Source organism: Salvelinus sp. IW2-2015, linkage group LG7 (genome assembly GCF_002910315.2).
Source record: "Salvelinus sp. IW2-2015 linkage group LG7, ASM291031v2, whole genome shotgun sequence".
NCBI classification, from domain to species: Eukaryota; Metazoa; Chordata; class Actinopteri; order Salmoniformes; family Salmonidae; genus Salvelinus; species Salvelinus sp. IW2-2015.
The window spans coordinates 9,990,829-10,011,240 of record NC_036847.1 but is presented as its reverse complement, the minus strand read 5'-3'; the positions used below and the strand labels follow the sequence as shown (position 1 = coordinate 10,011,240).

Below are 20,412 nucleotides of genomic sequence, written 5' to 3'. Positions count from 1 at the left end.
ACGTAAGTGTATATACTAGGCTACATCAGAAAAAGAATGTCTAAGTTTAACCTTCTAAATGGGTCATCAGATAATTATCTCTCTGTCGCACCTCTCTCCCTCACTGCCCCCTTCTCTCTCTCTCTCCCTCACACACACACACACACACACACAGATATTTCTTCCACGTAAGATACCACCCATAATGTTATTTAATGCTTTGTCTCCATCTTGTGTTCAATATCTGAACTATTTCAAGAGTAGACAATCCTCTTGGCAACCGCTCAGAAATGCTGCCTGTACACAGTGTTATTCATAATATGTCATAAAGTACCGCAAACTATATTGATGTATCTGTGTAATGGCGCCGGGGAGGATGGCTGACGTTTTACGTGCTCCTAACCAACTGTGTTATTTTTTAATAGATTTTTTGTAACTTATTTTCTTACTTATTTTGTACATAATGTTGGTGCTACCGTCTATTATGACCGAAMATAACTTCTGGATATCAGAACAGCGATTTCTCACCACACACTGGTAGAAGCTTTTTGCTTTAACGAGTCCGACGTGAAGGATATACTGCTTTCCAGGGAACAGGCCCAAATCCCAGTCATTTGCGTGAAGAGAAGATGGAGAAAAGGGGGCGGAGGTCGGGCTGCCTTCTGAGAATTCGAAGGCAAGTGAGTAAACCCCCACTGCATCCGTTCTATTGGCAAACATGCAATCATATGAAAATAAAATTGATGACCTACGAGCAAGATTAAACTACCAACAGGAAATTAAAAACGATAATATCTTATGTTTCACCAAGTTGTGGCTGAACGACGACATGAACAGCATACAGCTGGTGGGTTTTACACTGTATCGGCAGGATAGAACAGCAGCCTCTGGTAAGACAAGGGGTGGCGGTCTATGTATATTTGTAAACAACAGCTGGTGCACGCTATCTAAGGAAGTCTTGAGGTTTTGCTCGACTGAGAGAGTATCTCATGATAAGCTGTAGACCACACTATCTACCTAGAGAGTTTTCATCTGTATTTTTTGTAGCTGTCTACATACCACCACAGACCGATGCTGGCACTAAAACCACGCTCAAAGAGCTGTATACGGCCATAAGCAAACAGGAAAATGCTCATCCAGAGGCGGCACTCCTAGTGGCAGGTGACTTTAATGCAGGGAAACTTAAATCCGTTTTACCAAATTTCCAAATGTTGGAAATGTTACATTTACCAAATGTTAAATGTACAACCAGAGGGAAAAAACTCTAGACCACCTTTACTTCACACACAGAGACGCGTACAAAGCTCTCCCTCACCCTCCATTTGGCAAATCTGACCATAATTATATCCTCCTGATTCCTGCTTATAAGCAAAAATTCAATCTGGAAGCACCAGTGACTCAGTTAATAAAAAGGTGGTCAGTTGAAGCAGATGCTAAGCTACAGGACTGTTTTTCTAGCACAGACTGGAATATGTTACGAGATTCTTCCAATGGCATTGAGGAGTACACCATATCAGTCACTGGCTTCATCAATAAGTGCATCGATAACGTCGTCCCCACAGTGACCGTATGAACATACCCCAACCAGAAGCAATGGATTACAGGCAACATCCACACTGAGCTAAAGGTTAGAGCTACCGCTTTTAAGGAGTGGGACTCTAACCCGGGAAGCTTATAAGAAATTCCGCTATGCCCTCCGACAAACCATCAAACAGGCAAAGCGTCAATACAGGACTAAGATCGAATCGTACTACAACGGATCCGAAGCTCATCGGATGTGGCAGGGCTTGCAAACTATTAGGGACTACAAAGAAAAACCAAGACGTGAGCTGCCCAGTGACGCGAGCCTACCAGATGGGCTAAATGCCTTTTATGCTCGCCTGGAGGTAAGCAACACTGAAGCATGCATGAGAGCACCAGCTGTTTTGGACGACTGTGTGATCACGCTATCCGTAGCCGATGTGAGCAAGATCTTAAAACAGGTCATCGGGCCAGACGGATTACCAGGATGTGTACTCCGAGCATGCGAGGACCAACTGGCAAGTGTCTTCACCATCAGTTTCAACCTCTCCCTGTCTGAGTCTGTAATACCAACGTGTGTCAAGCAGACCACCATAGTCCCTGTGCCCAAGAACACCAAGGTAACCTGCCTAAATGACTACCGACCTGTAGCACTCACGTCTGTAGCCATAAAGTGTTTTGAAAGGCTGGTCATGGCTCATATCAACACCATTATCCCAGAAACCCGAGACCCACTCAAATTTGCATACCGCCCCAACAGATCCACAGATTATGCAATCTCTATTGCACTCCACACTGCCCTTTCCCACCTGGACAAAAGGAACACCTATGTGAGAATGCTATTTATTGACTACAGCTCAGCGTTCAACACCATAGTGCCCTCAAAGCTCAACACTAAGCTAAGGACCCTGGGACTAAACACCTCCCTCTCCAACTGGATCCTGGACTTCCTGCCGGGCCGCCTCCAGGTGGTAAGGGTAGGTAACAACATATCCGCCACGCTSATCCTCAACACGGGGGCCCCTCAGGGGTGCATGCTCAGTCCCCTCCTGTACTCCCTATTCACTCATGACTGCATCACTAAGTTTGCCGATGACACAACATTGGTATGCCTGATCACCGACAACAACGAGACAGCCTATAGGGAGGAGGTCAGAGACCTGGCCATATGGTGCCAGGACAACAACCTCTCCCTCAACGTGATCAAGACAAAGGAGATGATCGTGGACTACAGGAAAAGGAGGACCAAGCACGCCCCCATTCTCATTGACGGGGCTGTAGTGGAGCAGATTGAGAGCTTCAAGTTCCTTGGTGTCCACATCACCAACAAACTAACATGGTCCAAGCACACCAAGACAGTCGTGAAGAGGGCACGACAAAACCCATTCCCCCTCAGAAGACTGAAAAGATTTGGCATGGGTCCTCAGATCCTCAAAAGGTTCTACAGCTGCACCATCGAGAGCATCCTGACTGGTGGGTCACTGCCTGGTATGGTAACTGCTCAGTTTCCAACCGCAAGGCATTACAGAGGGTAGTGCGTACGGCCCAGTACATCACTGGGGCCAAGCTTCCTGCCATCCAGGACCTCTATACCAGGTTGTGTCAGAGGAAGGCCCTAAAATTGTCAGACTCAGCCACCCTAGTCAAAGACTGTTCTCTCTGCTACCACATAGCAAGCAGTACCAGAGCGCCAAGTCTAGGCCCAAGAGGCTTCAAAACAGCTTTAACCCCAAGCCATAAGACTCCTGAACATCTAATCAAATGGCTACCCAGACTATTTGCATTGCCCCCACCCCTCTTTTCCCCATTGCTACTCTCTGTTATTATCTATGCATAGTCACATTAATAACTCTACCTGCATGTACACTACTGGTCAAAAGTTTTAGAACACCTACTTATTTTCTACATTGTAAAATAATAGTGAAGACATCAAAACTATGAAATAACACATATGGAATCATGTAGTAGTAACCAAAAAAGTGTTAAAACAAATCAAAATATATTTAATATTTGAGATTCTTCAAATAGCCACCATTTGCCTTGATGACATATTTGCACACTCTTGGCATTCCCTCAACCAGCATCATGAGGTAGCCACCTGGAATGCATTTCAATTAACAGGTGTGCCTCCTTAAAAGTTAATTTGTGGAATTTCTTTCCTTCTTAATGCGTTTCAGCCAATCAGTTGTGTTGTGACAAGGTAAGGATGGTATACAGAAGATAGCCCTATTTGGTAAAAGACCAAGTCCATATTATGGCAAGAACAGCTCAAATAAGCAAAGCGAAACGACAGTCCATCATACTTTAAGACATGAAGGTCAGTCAAAACTGAACATTTCATGAACTTTGAAAGTTTCTTCAAGTGCAGTCGCAAAAACCATCAAGCACTATGATGAAACTGGCTCTCGTGAGGACCGTCACAGGAAAGGAAGACCCAGAGTTACCTCTGCTGCAGAGGATAAGTTCATTAGAGTTACCAGCCTCAGAAATTGCAGCTTCACAGAGTTCAAGTAACAGACACCTCTCAACATCAACTGTTCAGAGGAGATTGTGTGAATCAGGCCTTCATGGTCAAATTTCTGCAAAGAAACCACTACTGAAGGACACCAATAATAATAAGAGACTTGCTTGGGCCAAGAAACACGAGCAATGGACATTAGACCGGTGGATATTTGTCCTTTGGTCTGGAGTCCAAATTTGAGATTTTTGGTTCCAACCACCGTGTCTTGTGAGACGCGGTATGGGTGAACGGATGATCTCTACATGTGTATTTCCCACCATAAAGCACGGAGGAGGAGGTGTGATGGTTAGGGTGTGCTTTGCTGGTGACACTTTCTGTGATTTAATTAGAATTCAAGTCCCATTTAACCAGCATGGCTACCACAGCAATACACCATCCCATCTGGTTTGGACTTAGTGGGACAATCATTTGTTTTTCAACAGGACAATGACCCAACACACCTCCAGGTTGTGTTAGGGCTATTTGACCAAGAAGGAGAGTGATGGAGTGCTGCATCAGATGACTTGGCCTCCACAATCACCCTACCTCAACCCAACTGAGATGGTTCGGGATGAATTAGACTGCAGATTGAAGGAAAAGCAGCCAACAAGTGCTCAGCATCTGAAAGTCTTTCAAGACTTTTGGRAAAGCATTTCTCATGAAGCTGGTTGAGAGAATGCCAAGAGTGCAAAGCCGTCATCAAGGCAAACTACTTTGAAAAATCTAAAGTCTAAAATATATTTTGATTTGTTTAACACTTTTTTGGTTACTACATGATTCCATATGAGTTATTTCATAGTTGCGATGTCTTCACTATTATTCTACAATGTAGAAAATAGTCAAAATAAAGAAAAACCCTGGAATGAGTAGGTGTGAAGTTCTACAGTAGCAGAGAGAGTACAAAATGGTTGTTATAATTTAATATATCCACATTAACAGCCACACGGGTATTTCTTTCAGTATGAAAGGCCATGGCCCTAAGACTGATTGGACTGTACCAGAGTAAGTGTCCCCCTTAGACTTCTAAATTTGCCCATTTGTAAGTTAAGATGTGTCTGTAACCTTTTCTGAAAAGTCACTAGATTGTCAGAGTCGCTCCAACTCCCCTGCCACAGCCTGTACAGTAGGTAGATTTATTTAATTAGGCAAGTCAGTTTACAATGATGGCCTACCCCTGCCAAACCCTAACCCGGGCAACGCTGGGCCAATTGTGCGCCGCCCTATGGGACTCCCAATCACGGACGGTTGTGATACAGCCTGGAATCGAACCAGGGTCTGTAGTGACGCCTCTAGCACTGAGATGCAGTGCCTTAGACCGCTGCGCCACTCGGAAGTACCACACACCATAACGTCTCTTTTTTTTTGTAGAGTGTTCAAGCAGAGGAGTTGTAATGCCTTCATGGACTCGATTTTGTGTATAAAGCTCACTTCAGGCAAAACAGAATTATGTTTTACCTCCAGGTTTTTTTCAATTTTCTGCAATGTAGAAAACTAGTATACGTAACAACTCTGCAAAATGTGTCCTACCCGGTCGGAAAACAGTGACGAACATAAGACGCAGCACCCCTTGTACAGCCATCCCTCACTCAACTTTTTCACTCCGGACGTTTTATCTGGACATGGTTCGTCAGGACTTCCAACAGCCGAAGCTAAGTAGTAACATTAACATGATGCCTTCTAATTGCAGTCGCTGTACTCATAATATACAGGAGAACGATCGCCTTACGACGAGGATAGCTGTACTGCAAGCCCAGCTTCAGACGCAATCGTTAGGCAAGGGTCATTTCAGTGTAGGAAAGGATGAAACATCGTCTGTGCCACCAGTAAGTACAGATAGTAACGTTAGTATAAATCCCCTCGCACGGTCCCCGCAGCTGGACAACTTTCTCGTGGCTTCTGGAGGGAAATGCTGTAGGAATGCTCAACCGGTGTCGCTCATTCAGCCGACAGAAACTTTCAACCGGCTCTCCCCATTAAGCAGCGAGTCGGAGTCAGAGGCCGAGCCTTCTCTGGTCTCTACTCCTCCCGTTACGGGGTCTGAGACGCCGAAGGCTCCCACCATTAGCTCTGACAAATTGAAAACCCTAGTCATTGGCGACTCCATTACCCGTAGTATTAGACTTAAAACGAATCACCCAGCGATCATACACTGTTTACCAGGGGGCAGGGCTACCGACGTTAAGGCTAATCTGAAGATGGTGCTGGCTAAAGCTAAAACTGGCGAGTGTAGAGAGTATAGAGATATTGTTATCCACGTCGGCACCAACGATGTTAGGATGAAACAGTCAGAGGTCACCAAGCGCAACATAGCTTCAGCGTGTAAATCAGCTAGAAAGATGTCGGCATCAAGTAATTGTCTCTGGCCCCCTCCCAGTTAGGGGGAGTGATGAGCTCTACAGCAGAGTCTCACAACTCAATCGCTGGTTGAAAACTGTTTTCTGCCCCTCCCAAAAGATAGAATTTGTAGATAATTGGCCCTCTTTCTGGGACTCACCCACAAACAGGACCAAGCCTGGAAGGTTGAGGAGTGACGGACTCCATCCTAGCTGGAGGAGTGCTCTCATCTTATCTACRAACATAGACAGGGCTCTAACTCCCCTAGCTCCACAATGAAATAGGGTGCAGGCCAGGCAGCAGGCTGTTAGCCAGCCTGCCAGCTTAGTGGAGTCTGCCACTAGCACAGTCAGTGTAGTCAGCTCAGCTATCCCCATTGAGACCGTGTCTGTGCCTCGACCTAGTTTGGGCAAAACTAAACATGGCGGTGTTCGCTTTAGCAATCTCACTAGAATAAAGACCTCCTCCATTCCTGCCATTATTGAAAGAGATCGTGATACCTCACATCTCAAAATAGGGCTACTTAATGTTAGATCCCTCACTTCAAAGGCAGTTATTGTCAATGAACTAATCACTGATCATAATCTTGATGTGATTGGGCTGACTGAAACATGGCTTAAGCCTGATGAATTTACTGTGTTAAATGAGGCCTCACCTCCTGGTTACACTAGTGACCATATCCCCCGTGCATCCCACAAAGGCGGAGGTGTTGCTAACATTTACGATAGCAAATTTCAATTAACAAAAAAACCTGACGTTTTTCGTCTTTTGAGCTTCTAGTCATGAAATCTATGCAGCCTACTCAATCACTTTTTATAGCTACTGTTTACAGGCCTCCTGGGCCATATACAGCGTTACTCACTGAGTTCCTATCGGACCTTGTAGTCATAGCAGATAATATTCAAATATTTGGTGAATATTCACACGGAAAAGTCCACAGACCCACTCCAAAAGGCTTTTGGAGCCATCATCGACTCAGTGGGTTTTGTCCAACATGTCTCTGGACCTACTCACTGCCACAGTCATACTCTGGACCTAGTTTTKTCCCATGGAATAAATGTTGTGGATCTTAATGTTTTTCCTCATAACCCTGGACTATCGGACCACCATTTTATTACGTTTGCAATCGCAACAAATAATCTGCTCAGACCCCAACCAAGGAGCATCAAAAGTCGTGCTATAAATTCTCAGACAACCCAAAGATTCCTTGATGCCCTTCCAGACTCCCTCTGCCTACCCAAGGATGTCAGAGGACAAAAATCAGTTAACCACCTAACTGAGGAACTCAATTTAACCTTGCGCAATACCCTAGATGCAGTTGCACCTCTAAAAACTAAAAACATTTGTCATAAGAAACTAGCCCCTTGGTATACAGAAAATACCCAAGCTCTGAAGCAAGCTTCCAGAAAATTGTAACGGAAATGGTGCCACACCAAACTGGAAGTCTTCCGACTAGCTTGGACTAGTACCGTGCAGTATCGACTAGTACCGTGCAGTATCGAAGAGCCCTCACTGCTGCTCGATCATCCTATTTTTCCAACTTAATTGAGGAAAATAAGAACGATCCAAAATTATTTTTGATACTGTCGCAAAGCTAACTAAAAAGCAGCATTCCCCAAGAGAGGATGGCTTTCACTTTCATAAATTCATGAACTTCTTTGAGGAAAAGATCATGATCATTAGAAAGCAAATTATGGACTCTTTAAATCTGCGTATTCCTCCAAAGCTCAGTTGTCCTGAGTCTGCACAACTCTGCCAGGACCTAGGATCAAGTGTTTTAGTATTATATCTCTTGACACAATGATGAAAATAATCATGGCCTCTAAACCTTCAAGCTGCATACTGGACCCTATTCCAACTAAACTACTGAAAGAGCTGCTTCCTGTGCTTGGCCCTCCTATGTTGAACATAATAAACGGCTCTCTATCCACCGGATGTGTACCAAACTCACTAAAAGTGGCAGTAATAAAGCCTCTCTTGAAAAAGCCAAACCTTGACCCAGAAAATATTAAAAACTATTGGCCTATATCGAATCTTCTATTCCTCTCTAAAATTTTTGAAAAAGCTGTTGCACAGCAACTCACTGCCTTCCTGAAGACAAACAATGTATACGAAATGCTTCAGTCTGGTTTTAGATCCCATCATAGCACTGAAACTGCACTTGTGAAGGTGGTAAATGACCCTTTAATGGCGTCAGACCGAGGCTCTGCATCTGTCCTCGTGCTCCTAGACCTTAGTGCTGCTTTTGATACCGTCGATCACCACATTCTTATGGAGAGATTGGAAACCCAAGTTGATCTACACGGACAAGTTCTGGCCTGGTTTAGATCTTATCTTATCTGAAAGATATCAATTTGTCTCTGTGAATGGTTTGTCCTCTGACAAATCAACTGTAAATTTCAGTGTTCCTCAAGGTTCCATTTTAGGACCACTATTGTTTTCACTATATATTTTACCTCTTGGGGAAGTCATTCGAAAACATAATGTAAACTTTYACTGCTATGCGGATGACACACAGCTGTACATTTCAATGAAACATGGTGAAGCCCCAAAATTGCCCTCGCTAGAAGCCTGTGTTTCAGACATAAGGAAGTGGATGGCTACAAACGTTCTACTTTTAAACTCGGACAAAACAGAGATGCTTGTTCTAGGTTTCAAGAAACAAATAATTATTCTGTTGAATCTGACAATTAATCTTGTTGGTGGTACAGTCGTCTCAAATAAAACTGTGAAGGACCTCGGCGTTACTCTGGACCCTGATCTCTCTTTTGACGAACATATCAAGACTGTTTCAAGGACAGCTTTTTTCCATCTACGTAACATTGCAAAAATCAGAAACTTTCTGTCCAAAAATTTGGCAGAAAAATGTATCCATGCTTTTGTTACTTCTACGTTAGACTACCGCAATGCTCTACTTTCCGGCTACCCGGATAAAGCACTAAATAAACTTCAGTTCGTGCTAAATACGGCTGCTAAAATCCTGACTAGAACCAAAAAATTTGATCATATTACTCCAGTGCTAGCCTCCTTACACTGGCTTCCTGTTAAGGCAAGGGCTGATTTCAAGGTTTTACTGCTAGCCTACAAAGCATTACGTGGGCTTGCTCCGACCTATCTTTCCGATTTGGTCCTGCCGTACATACCTACACGTACGCTACGGTCACAGGACGCAGGCCTGCTGCTCCAGTTTCAACTGTTCTGCCTGCGGCTATGGACCCCTTACCTGTTCACTGGAAATGCTACCTGTCCCAGACCTGCTATTGTCAACTCTCTAGAGACAGCAGGAGCGGTAGAGATACTCTCAATGATCGGCTATGAAAAGCCAACTGACATTTACTCYTGAGGTGCTGACTTGTTGCACCCTCGACAACTACTGTGATTATTATTATTTGACCATGCTGGTCATTTATGAACATTTGAACATCTTGGCCATGTTCTGTTATAATCTCCACCCGGCACAGCCAGAAGAGGACTGGCCACCCCTCATAGCCTGGTTCCTCTCTAGGTTTCTTTCTAGGTTTTGGCCTTTCTAGGGAGTTTTTCCTAGCCACTGTGCTTCTACACCTGCATTGCTTGCTGTTTGGGGTTTTAGGCTGGGTTTCTGTACATCACTTTGATATATCAGCTGATGTAAGAAGGGCTATATAAATACATTTGATTTGATGTGGGTGGAGGTTTCTTGAAAAGTAACCAATAAAAAATATAGCTGCTGGAAGCAGTAGACATTTTGGCTAATAGCCTAGAAAATTCTCCAGACCGCCAAAGGTGTAACAACAATTTGATTTCTAGGTATGGCTACCCGAGATTAAGAGGCAATGTAAAGTCGAGGCCTTCTCAGGTTGGGAGGCGTGGTTTAGGTTGGGAGGCGTGGTTTAGTGGATGCGTGGCTGCTTGGCTTCAGTTGGTTATTCTTGGCCACTCATGATTGGAAGTGTTGAGAGACACTTCAGGATTTTGGCCCATAATCTACTTCCCCATAGTTCGATGAACTTGTGGATGCCATTTTCATGTCTCTGGGTAAAAATGCTAACTAGCAATACCGCAATAGCGCAATTTGAGGATGTCCACTGCCAGTTCTGCAGTTTTAATAAGACTGATATATGAGCATTGACAATAAAGAGCAAATATCCATTGTTGTTTGAGTTGCCATATTCACTACAGTATTATTAGCCTTTAATAAAAATGACTTTAAATTTAATAAAGCAAATAGGCCTAACTGATTCATCATTAATTATACTTCGTTTTCATAGGATGTTATTATTACTACTATTGCAATAGCAATGTAATAATATGGAGGTTAATCATTCATAAGAAGTAGGCCTACAGTAACACCCACCTACTGCCTATAGAGAGAAATAGTAATGGCATCTTTTTGTAGGCGCTAACTCCGCCGTGGTTCGTTGGACAAAACCTATGGGGAGAATGAATGGCATTTTTGTAGGGTTTTTGGATGAACACCGAAAAAAGGTCTGTGGCAAACACAGGCTTAGGAGATCTTATTTGTTTTGTTCTATTCAGTGGTGGAAAAAGTACTCAATTGTCATACTTGAGTAAAAGTAAAGATAACTTAGTAGAAAATGACTGAAGTAAAAGTCACCCAGTAAAATGCTACTTGAGTAAAAGTCTAAAAGTATTTGGTTTAAAATATACTTAAGTATCAAAAGTAAATGTGATTGCTAAAATATACTTAAGTATCAAAAGTAAAATTCCTTATATTAAGCAAACCATACAGCACCGTTTTCTTGTTTTTTTAAATTTAAGGACAGCCAGGGGCACACTCCAACATTCAGACATCATTTAGTGAGTCCGGCAGATCAGAGGCAGTAGGGATGACTAGCGATGTTCTTTTGATACGTGCGTGAATTCGACCATTGTGCTGTTCTGCTAGGCATTCAAAATAGTACTTTTGGGTGTCAGGGAAAATGTATGGAGTAAAAAGTACATTTTCTTTAGCAATGTAGTAAAGTAAAAGTTGTCCAAAATATAAATAGTAAAGTACAAAAACAAATACCCCAAAAACAACTTAAGTACTTGAAAGTATTTTTACTTAAGTACTTTACACCAGTGGTTCTGAGATCATCAGCTAAAGTAACTTTTTTGTGAATTTAGAAGAATTGGTGTAATAAAAAAAAGCACATAAAGGCTTCATAGTTCATAAAGGTTATATTAGCTGACTGCTATTAGGCTATCTTATAGAACAAAAGGTATAAAATCTGTGTTAACCTCATRCMTTATTTTCGGCGTTTAKTCTTTCCACATTCATTTTTTTCCATAGGGATGGCTGAACGAGAGAGGAAGCAGAAGAGGCCCCAATTTTGCGGAAAACCTGTCTCCCTCCAGCAGGTGGCGTTTTTCGTTTTCGCCCACCAAGCAAGGAGTTTTTGTAAGGAGTTCAATGAGTGTCGGATTTGGTAAACAGAAAATTTAATGGCCTATTTGCTACGTGAGGTTTATTTGATCGAGTAGAAGTTTCATTAATGCTTAAATTGTTACGAGTGTGCTGATACAAGTAGGACACGTGACATCTCGGCAACTTTGAGAAAATATCGGAGTTGTCGATATGGCTATGCATATTCATAACATGAGGCTAGTAACATACCATTAAATACAGGTGGTTGATGTCAACAACCATCTTCGGATATTCAAATATTGATTAAAATAATGAGATATCCACCACTCCATAGAAAGTATAGTCGGGAGCTAGACAGCCCGCTTTGTAGACAACAACTCCCATTGTTAGGGCGGAGAGTAGCTTGCCAGTATATCCATCATCTTTGGCTGAACGAACCAGAGGGGGTTTTATGACTACAAACTGGCGAGCTCAATGTGTATGGGTGTGAGCGGAAACCGGAGTCATAGCAGCTGACATGTTTTAGCAAGATCTCCGAGCAGGCAAACAGCACGATGATGATTACCATTACTGGGTCGTCATATGTGTTTTTGGAGGATGGGATAGGCTGCTGTTAGGCTATAGTAAATAGTAGGATACGGTCACTCAATCCACAACTGCAGCTCTTGTAACACAAAGTATCATGGCAAACAGCACTGTTAAGTGAGCAATTGTCAGAGAAGACTATTAGATCGACTGGTATATCGTGACCTTTTTAACAAGTGGTTGTAGAAAGAGCGCGTAGGAGGTGGGGAAAGGAGTCGTGCGCAAATTTCCTTTGCGGATCATATTTTCACCATATTGCAACAACATGGAGTCGCAGACACAGTACACCCGAGAGGAGATCAACAGCACGATTTGGGAAGTGCCAGAGAAGTACACGCGATTGAAGCAAATTGGGACAGGGGCGTACGGTTCCGTATGGTGAGTCGTTGACGATGGGCGCTTTCCAAAACTGGGGTGTGTTGTCAAGTACTTGACAGGGCAATCATACAGAGGGAAAGATAGCGAGTTTCTTCTGCTCTGGAAATGTTGTATCACTTGCATCAATTCCTACAATGTTACAAAAATATATGTCAACCTCGCTCACTACACTTATATGAATCACCAATTGGCTACAATACCAATAAATCAAATGCACTGTGTAGGCGGATATAGTGTAGTAGCAAATGCCTGGCTTTTCCTGCCAATACTTGTTGCAGTGCTTCAGTGAACATGTTGAGTCACAATGTTGGCTATAGTCTTTGTCTGAACAAATGAAAGCATGTGCTGTTAATGTGCATTTATCACTTTGATTCAGCAGCCTAGGCCTTATAATTGACCAGTATTTTTTAACTATCATTCTCCTAAGGGATGATGCCACATTTCCTGAGTATATTTTATGCAATAACAATATTTTCTCTGCCTCAGCTCGGTAATAAATGTGAAGACCAATGAGAAAGTGGCCATTAAGAAGCTTCACCGGCCCTTCCAGTCTGAGATTTTTGCAAAGAGGGCTTATCGGGAGCTTCGACTGCTCAAGCACATGAAACATGAAAATGTGAGTATGGACTGTACACATCCTGGCACATATCCCCACCCACGATGTGTTGCTCTTCACAGATTTTACATAACCTAATCAGCAAACTGATTCAAGACACYGGCACACAAAGCTGACATAAAATTTCGGTCTAATAGCTATAGCTGGCATAGGATGGCAGGAGCCAGTTCCCTCTATCCCTCTCGGGGGATTTATAACTCAACTTGTTTTTCTTCTCTCATGTGCAAACTTCCTTCAGGTGATAGGGCTTCTGGATGTGTTTACTCCTGCTGCTGGGCTCGATGAATTCACAGATTTGTGAGTATTTACCACAGTGATATCAGACACAGAGTAATGCCTATTGCARTCAGAGGCAGAGAATGGCTTTGGTGATTTGGCGGGGCTCATATACAGTACCAGTCAAAAGTTTGGACACACCTACTTATTCAAATCAAATTAATTTATTAAGCCCTTCTTACATCAGCTGATATCTCAATGTGCTGTACAGAAACCCAGCCATTCAAGGGTTTTTATTTTTTTTACATTGTAGAATAATAGTGAAGACATCAAAACTATGAAATAGATTATTCAAAGTAGCCACCCTTTGCCTTGATGACAGCTTTGCACACTCTTGGCATTCTCTCAACCAGCTTCATGAGGTAGTCACCTGGAATACATTTCAGTTAACAGGCCCAACGTAGAGGAGGGAGCAGCATTCTGAATGTTGCAGATACATATTGTGCTGAGCTGACGTGATTCCATCTCTTATATGACAAAAGCATGTCTGTTCTAGTACTATTTCTGTCTGGTGATTCTGTAAAATTGTACCCCACTGAACGCAACTCGGGTGTCATTTTTAAGTCCATATAGGTGTTGAGGAGTTCGATAGATGGAGTGATTTGTCTGTCCACAGCTACCTGGTGATGCCTTACATGTTCACCGACCTCTCCAAAGTCAAAGGGCTTCTCACTGAAGACCGAGTGCAGTTCCTTGTCTATCAGATGCTGTGTGGACTAAGGGTGAGACTGTTTGTGCACAAAAAAGTAGTCTTAAAAGAAATGTGGATTCTGGTGCTGGAAATCTTTTGCAACATGATTCTGTTTATATTCAATTCAATGTTAACGCTTAGTTAATTACCGTTGCAATGCTTAATCATAGCACTTAATAATTATGTCTTCTCTGTTTTCATGGCAGTACATTCACAAAGCTGGCATCATCCACAGGGTAAGTTGGCTGCGCCGTTGGTAACACCTCGCCAGAGCATCTTATAACAGCTCTATTTCGTTTGTGGCTCATGAGAATGTTATTTTAAAGGCTGTGGCAGTAGATCCGGCGCATGTGTTTATTATCTACTTTATGCACAGTCTCTGTCCTACTCGTAGAGAACAAGCTAATCTGGCAAATGGTGTTCGTTTAATAAAGTTAGATCAAAGCTGAATCAATGTCTGCAAGATCACATAATAATAGTATTCTACATAACAGAACCAGCTATAATAGCATAGTATATCCCCCATGTGACCATTATTTTTGTACTTTTTACCCCTTTATCCAATTGGTAGTTAGGGTCTTGTCCCATCGCTGCAACTCCCGTACGGACTCGGGAGAGGCGAGAGCCATGCGTCCTCCGAAACGCGTTCCGCCAAGCCGCACTGCTTCTTGACACACTGCTCGCTTAACCAGGAATCCAGCCGCACCAATGTGTTGGAGTAAACACTGTTCAGCTGGCGACCGAAGTTGGCGTGCATGCTCCTGGCCGCCACAAGGAGTCGTTAGAGCGAAATGGTTGCGACACAGCCCAAGATCGAACCCGGATCTGTAGTGACGCCTCTAGCACTGCGAAGCAGTGCCTTAGAACGCTGTGCCACTCGGGATGCCACGTTTAATGTTTTTAAATGTATGGAAATTGTMAAGTCTTTTGTCTGTTATGTGTTTTTCGTTTTGTCGGACCCCAGTAAGACTAGCTGTCGGCTAATGGGGATCCTAAAAAATCAAATCAAATGAAGTTACTGTAAGACAAAAAACCCACCGCATTTTTCTCTCATATGACCAAAACTCACAACGTGCGCCACTAGACAAAATACACAGGTAGGTTATGGTACAGTTTAACACCATCTGCTCTACGATTCGGCCACTGTACATCATTCAAAACAACACTGAAGGCTACTTTGAAACAACACTGTATAACTCAAGAAGATCTACATGCATATCTCCATGAAACTGATTGAGATCAAATGGAACATTATCCGTACATGCGCAGAAGCTACGGGAGGTTTAGTCCAGGGAGAAAAAAGGTCTGGGAAAAGTCGGATCCGCAGCCACTCTGTATTTTAAAGAATCATGGACATTGAGTCATTATGGCTAAACCTGTCCTAACATGTAGGATGAGAAGGCCTTCTTTCTGACATGCCTTTGATGTCTCCATGCATGTCTAGAATTGTAAAGACACACCCATGTATGTACTAATGTATGTATTCATTTGGAATTAATGGTGAATGGAAGCGTTTGTTTGGGTATAAACGATAAGAGAAATAGAGCAGGCCCACAGTGGATATGGATATGCAATCAACATCTATGTATTGTATCTGCCCTTAATGTCTTAATCTCAGGCACGCAAGGGCCACCCTCAATGTTTTGTTTGTCAAATTTTTATTTTGCAGGACCTGAAGCCTGGTAACTTGGCTGTCAATCAAGACTGTGAATTAAAGGTTTGTGACATGAATACAAGTTCATTAGAGAAATAATTCTATGGGGGAAGATTCCTAAGATAATGTGTAAAATTATGCTTTGCAGATCCTGGACTTTGGTCTTGCTCGCCATGCCGAGGCGGAGATGACAGGCTATGTTGTGACCCGCTGGTACCGGGCACCAGAGGTCATTCTAAATTGGATGCACTACACCCAGACTGGTAAGACAATCATATCTATTAAAAACTTTCACTCTCGGCCTCATCCATCCCGAAGGCCTGTGCTCAGCTTCGTAATAACCTGAAACGTTACAGAGCTGACAGACTTATGTACAGCTTGAAACATTACAGAGCCGGCAGAATGTTTTACATGCAGCCTGATACACTATATGCAAAAGTATGTGGACACCCCTTCAAATTCGGGGATTCAGCTATTTCAGCCACACCCGTTGCTGACAGGTGTATAAAATCTAGCACACCGCCATGCAATCTCCATAGACAAACATTGGCAGTAGAATGGCCTTACTGAAGACCTCAGTGACTTTCAATGTGGCACCATCATAGGATGCCTCCTTTCCAACAAGTCAGTTCATCAAATTTCTGCCCTGCTAGAGCTGCCCCAGTCAACTGTAAGTGCTGTTATTGTGAAATGGAAACGTCTAGGAGCAACAACAGCTTAGCTGCGAAGTGGTAGGCTACACAAGCTCACAGAACGGGACTGCCTAGTGCTGAAGCGTGTAAAAATTGTCTGTCCTTGGTTGCAACACTCACCACCGAGTTCCAAACTGCCTCTGGAAGCAACGGCAGCGCAATAACTGTTTGTCGGGAGCTTCATGAAATTGGTTTCCATGGCCGAGCAGCCGCACACAAGCCTAAGATCACCATGCGCAATGCCAAGCTTTGGCTGGAGTGCTTAAAAGCTTGCCGCCATTGTACTCTGGAGCAGTGGAATACATAGTGCCAACTGTAAGGTATGGTGGAGGAGGAATAATGGTTTTGGCTGTTTTTCACAGTTCGGGCAAGGCCCCTTAGTTCCAGTGAAGGGAAATCTTAATGCTACAATGACATTCTAGACAATTCTGTGCTTCCAACTTTGTGGCAACAGTTTGGGGAAGGCCTTTTCCTGTTTCAGCAGGACAATGCCCCAGTGCAAGTGAGGTTCATATAGAAATGGTTTGTCGAGATCAGTGTGGAAGAACTTGACTGGCCTGCACTGACCTCAACCCCATCGAACACCTTTGGGATGAATTGGAACACCGACTGCGAGCCAGGTCTAATTGCCCGACATCAGTGCTCAACCTCACTAATGCTCTTGTGGCTGAATGGAAGCAAGTCCCCGCAGCAATGTTCCAACATCTATTGGAAAGCCTTCCTAGAAGAGTGGAGGCTGTTTTAGCAGCAACGGGGGGACCAACTCCATATTGAATGAGATGTTCGACGAGTAGGTGCCCAGATAGTTTTGGTTATGTAGTGTATGTTACGGCGCTTACATTCTGCTACGTACAGCCTGAAACATTACAGAGCTGACAGTCTACTTTCATTTCATTAGTGCAATGTGTTTTGATTTCGGTAACACTTGACATTTACAGTGGACTTTCTTGCCTTAGTATGTTTATACACAACAGTGTACTTTGTTACTTAGTAGAGTGTAATTACAGTAGTCTTAACACAGTAACTATTGAGGTAAAACACCTCTGTGTAATATAAGGTTCTGTATGCGCTCTTTTACAATATTTACCACATTGTGCATGATAGTTGTAGTTGTTCACAATCAGTGCTGTGTTATCATTGTTATTGGTTAGTCCAAGCTGCCTGGCCTTGGAGTCGAGTTGTCTCATAATACTACCACACAATACTTTACACAGGGTTGCTTTGAGACTGCATTCCCTTGAGCAAACAGCAAGGTGTTGCTTTGCTGTGAATTTGTTTTCGATGCCACTATTTAATTATGTCTGTTCCTCCATTTTAGTGGACATCTGGTCTGTGGGCTGTATCATGGGAGAGATGATCAATGGGAAGACGCTTTTCAAAGGGAAAGACTGTATCCTGTTACTCTTCTACTTGTGTTTTTTAAATKTTATATCTGTATCGTGTCTGTACCACATAGTATGACCTGACCCAAGCCAGCTATTTATCAAGGACGGTGAATGAAAGGGTGACAAACCCATCTATGATTAGTGTCGTCCCATACTGTGTGCACTGTAGCGTAGTCGACTCTTCTATCGCCCAGTAGAGTTAGCTACAGGCATGAAAACAAAAAATAGGAGAGTTGGCTATGGCACGTGCAGTACAGTTATGGGAAGAGAGTAATCTATGACATGGCTTCTGTTGAAATTGTTTGGATACACTACCGACATGAACATGAATGTGTTGTGCTTGAGTGACCTTGACTTTAACCCTTGACTCCCAGACATGGATCAGCTGACTCAGATCATGAAAGTAACTGGAGTACCCGGACCTGACTTCATTCAGAAACTGGACAGTCAGGAGGTAGAGTTGGCACCTGGATATCACTGATAGTATACTTGATATTTTGAATTGTATATTTTGTCAATTGTGCATAATTCCCTTCTTTTGAATTGGAAAGTGCCCATCTTTTGAATTGGAATATGAGCTTTAAACTCCTCAGTCAGGGTTCTTKATTTTTTTWWTTTTTTTATCTCTTCCTGTCTTCTGATAGGCAAAAAACTATGTGCGGTCCCTCCCTCACTTTCCCAGAAAAGACTTCTCTAAGTTGTTCCCCAGAGCAAGTGCACAGGGTGAGTTAAAATGCTATTGATTTGACGATGCTAAGCACATATGTTAGTTATTATTACCCATTAGAAATGCTGTGATTCAGACTTAAACGAACAATTTGTACAGTACCAGTCAAAAGTTTGGACACACCTACTCATTCAAGGGTTTTTCTTTATTGTTACCATTTTCTACATTGTAGAATAATAGTGAAGACATCAAAACTATGAAATAACACACAGAATCATGTAGTAACCAAAAAAGTGTTAAATAAATATATATTAGATTCCACCCTGTAGAAAATAGAAAAAAAATAAAGAAAATGCCTTGATTGAATAGGTGTGTCTAAACTTTTGACTGGTACTCTAAATGTGTAATACATTCAGTGGCCTTATACATTAGTTTGATTGCTATATATAGGCCCACACAGAGATATTGTCGGAAAATTGCAGCTTGAGACAATGGTTTTCCGGTGGGAGTCATCTGTTGAAAGATGATGGCCAACTGATATGATTGCGCAATATGTCCAGCTTTGTAAGGATTCAACTTGTATGGGAAAAGTTGACATTTGTTTAACTTTCAACAGACAAACTGACAATTGATGAATGCGTATGCATTGTTATATACGTCTCTGTGTGGCCAATAAGTTCTCCTACTTGTGGCATGTTTCTGGTTTTCATTCTCTATTTAACTGCTCTCCCAGCGATTGACCTTCTTGAGAAAATGCTGGTTTTGGATGGTGAGACTCGGCTTACTGCTGAGAGTGCTCTGACACACCCGTATTTTGATGGCTTGAGAGATCCAGAGGACTGTCCTGAGCCACAGCCATATGATGACAGTCACGACAATGCCACGCTGCCTCTGGAGGATTGGAGGCGTAAGTGCAAAGTATTTTAATGTTGAATTTAAAGTTTTTTATWAAAAAAAAAAAATGTAGCACGTTTTGTGTCAGTGATCTGTCAGTGTCACAATGTAACAGAATGTGTTTAATTATAAAGCTACTTTAGTTGTTTACCCACATAATTATGTTGCAATGTATTGTATTTCATTGTCTTCCCTTCAACCCTTTCATTGCCTTTCCATTGCCTGCCCTTCTCCTAGGGTTATCCTTCAAAGAGGTGAAGAGCTTTGTGCCATTCCCACGACGGGACTCCAAGAGGCGAAACACACTCACAATTTCTCCGTGATTCCATGCTTGTGATATCAGAAAACACTGCTACCACACACCAGCAAACGGCAGTAGGCCTTACTACACCATGTTGCCCCTGAAACAATCCTGTGATAATTMTTTTCTAAATGAAGCCTGTGGTTGAATTTCGTATTGGGGAGTATTGAGCTACATTGTGCCGTCTGTCTCTTTTGGCCTAATTTGTAATGGTCGATCAGTGTTTCAGCAGTCAGATTGTTTCAAATTTAACCCCACCCATCAGTGAATTAGTACTTTGTTCCTTCTACGTATCACAATTGTTCATGTTTTATCATACCTGATGTTTAATGGTCTTACTGTATGGTTTTCTTTCTCTAATAATTGATATATTAAATATGAGTTAAATGTAATGTACAGTTGAAGTCGGAAGTTTACATACACCTTTGCCAAATACATTTAAACTTAGTAAAAATTCCCTGTCTTAGGTCAGTTAGGATCACCACTTTATTTTAAGAATGTGAAATGTCAGAATAATAGTAGAGTGATTTATTTCAGCTTTTATTTCTTTCATCACATTCCCAGTGGGTCAGAAGTTTACATACACTCA

At 42.6% G+C, this 20,412-nt stretch overlaps 1 protein-coding gene across 2 annotated transcripts; it reads left to right on the top strand.

Annotated features, from left to right (window-relative positions):
* Window positions 1-570: 570 nt before the first annotated feature.
* Window positions 571-20,113, top strand: mapk13 (mitogen-activated protein kinase 13). Of its 2 annotated transcripts, XM_023990930.2 has the most exons (13): window positions 571-659; window positions 11,610-11,745; window positions 13,134-13,263; window positions 13,502-13,560; window positions 14,156-14,261; window positions 14,437-14,466; window positions 15,900-15,947; window positions 16,033-16,147; window positions 17,895-17,966; window positions 18,336-18,415; window positions 18,606-18,684; window positions 19,362-19,535; window positions 19,760-20,113. In XM_023990930.2, exons 2-13 carry the CDS (start codon window positions 11,612-11,614, stop codon window positions 19,843-19,845), a joined length of 1,113 nt encoding a protein of 370 aa, XP_023846698.1. In that variant the 5' UTR covers window positions 571-659; window positions 11,610-11,611; the 3' UTR covers window positions 19,846-20,113. The 2 variants fall into 2 exon arrangements, with proteins under 2 accessions (XP_023846698.1, XP_023846699.1); XM_023990931.2 differs by lacking the exons at window positions 571-659; window positions 11,610-11,745 and adding an exon at window positions 12,126-12,647.
* The last annotated feature ends 299 nt before the right edge of the window (window positions 20,114-20,412 follow it).

Coding starts and splice junctions, on each gene's coding strand:
- mapk13 (XM_023990930.2), top strand. CDS start 11,612: ATGGCTGAACGAGAGAGGAAGCAGAAGAGGCCCCAATTTTGCGGAAAA. Junction 13,264..13,501: donor AGCACATGAAACATGAAAAT/GTGAGTATGGAC, acceptor AACTTCCTTCAG/GTGATAGGGCTTCTGGATGT. Junction 17,967..18,335: donor GCTTTTCAAAGGGAAAGACT/GTATCCTGTTAC, acceptor CTTGACTCCCAG/ACATGGATCAGCTGACTCAG.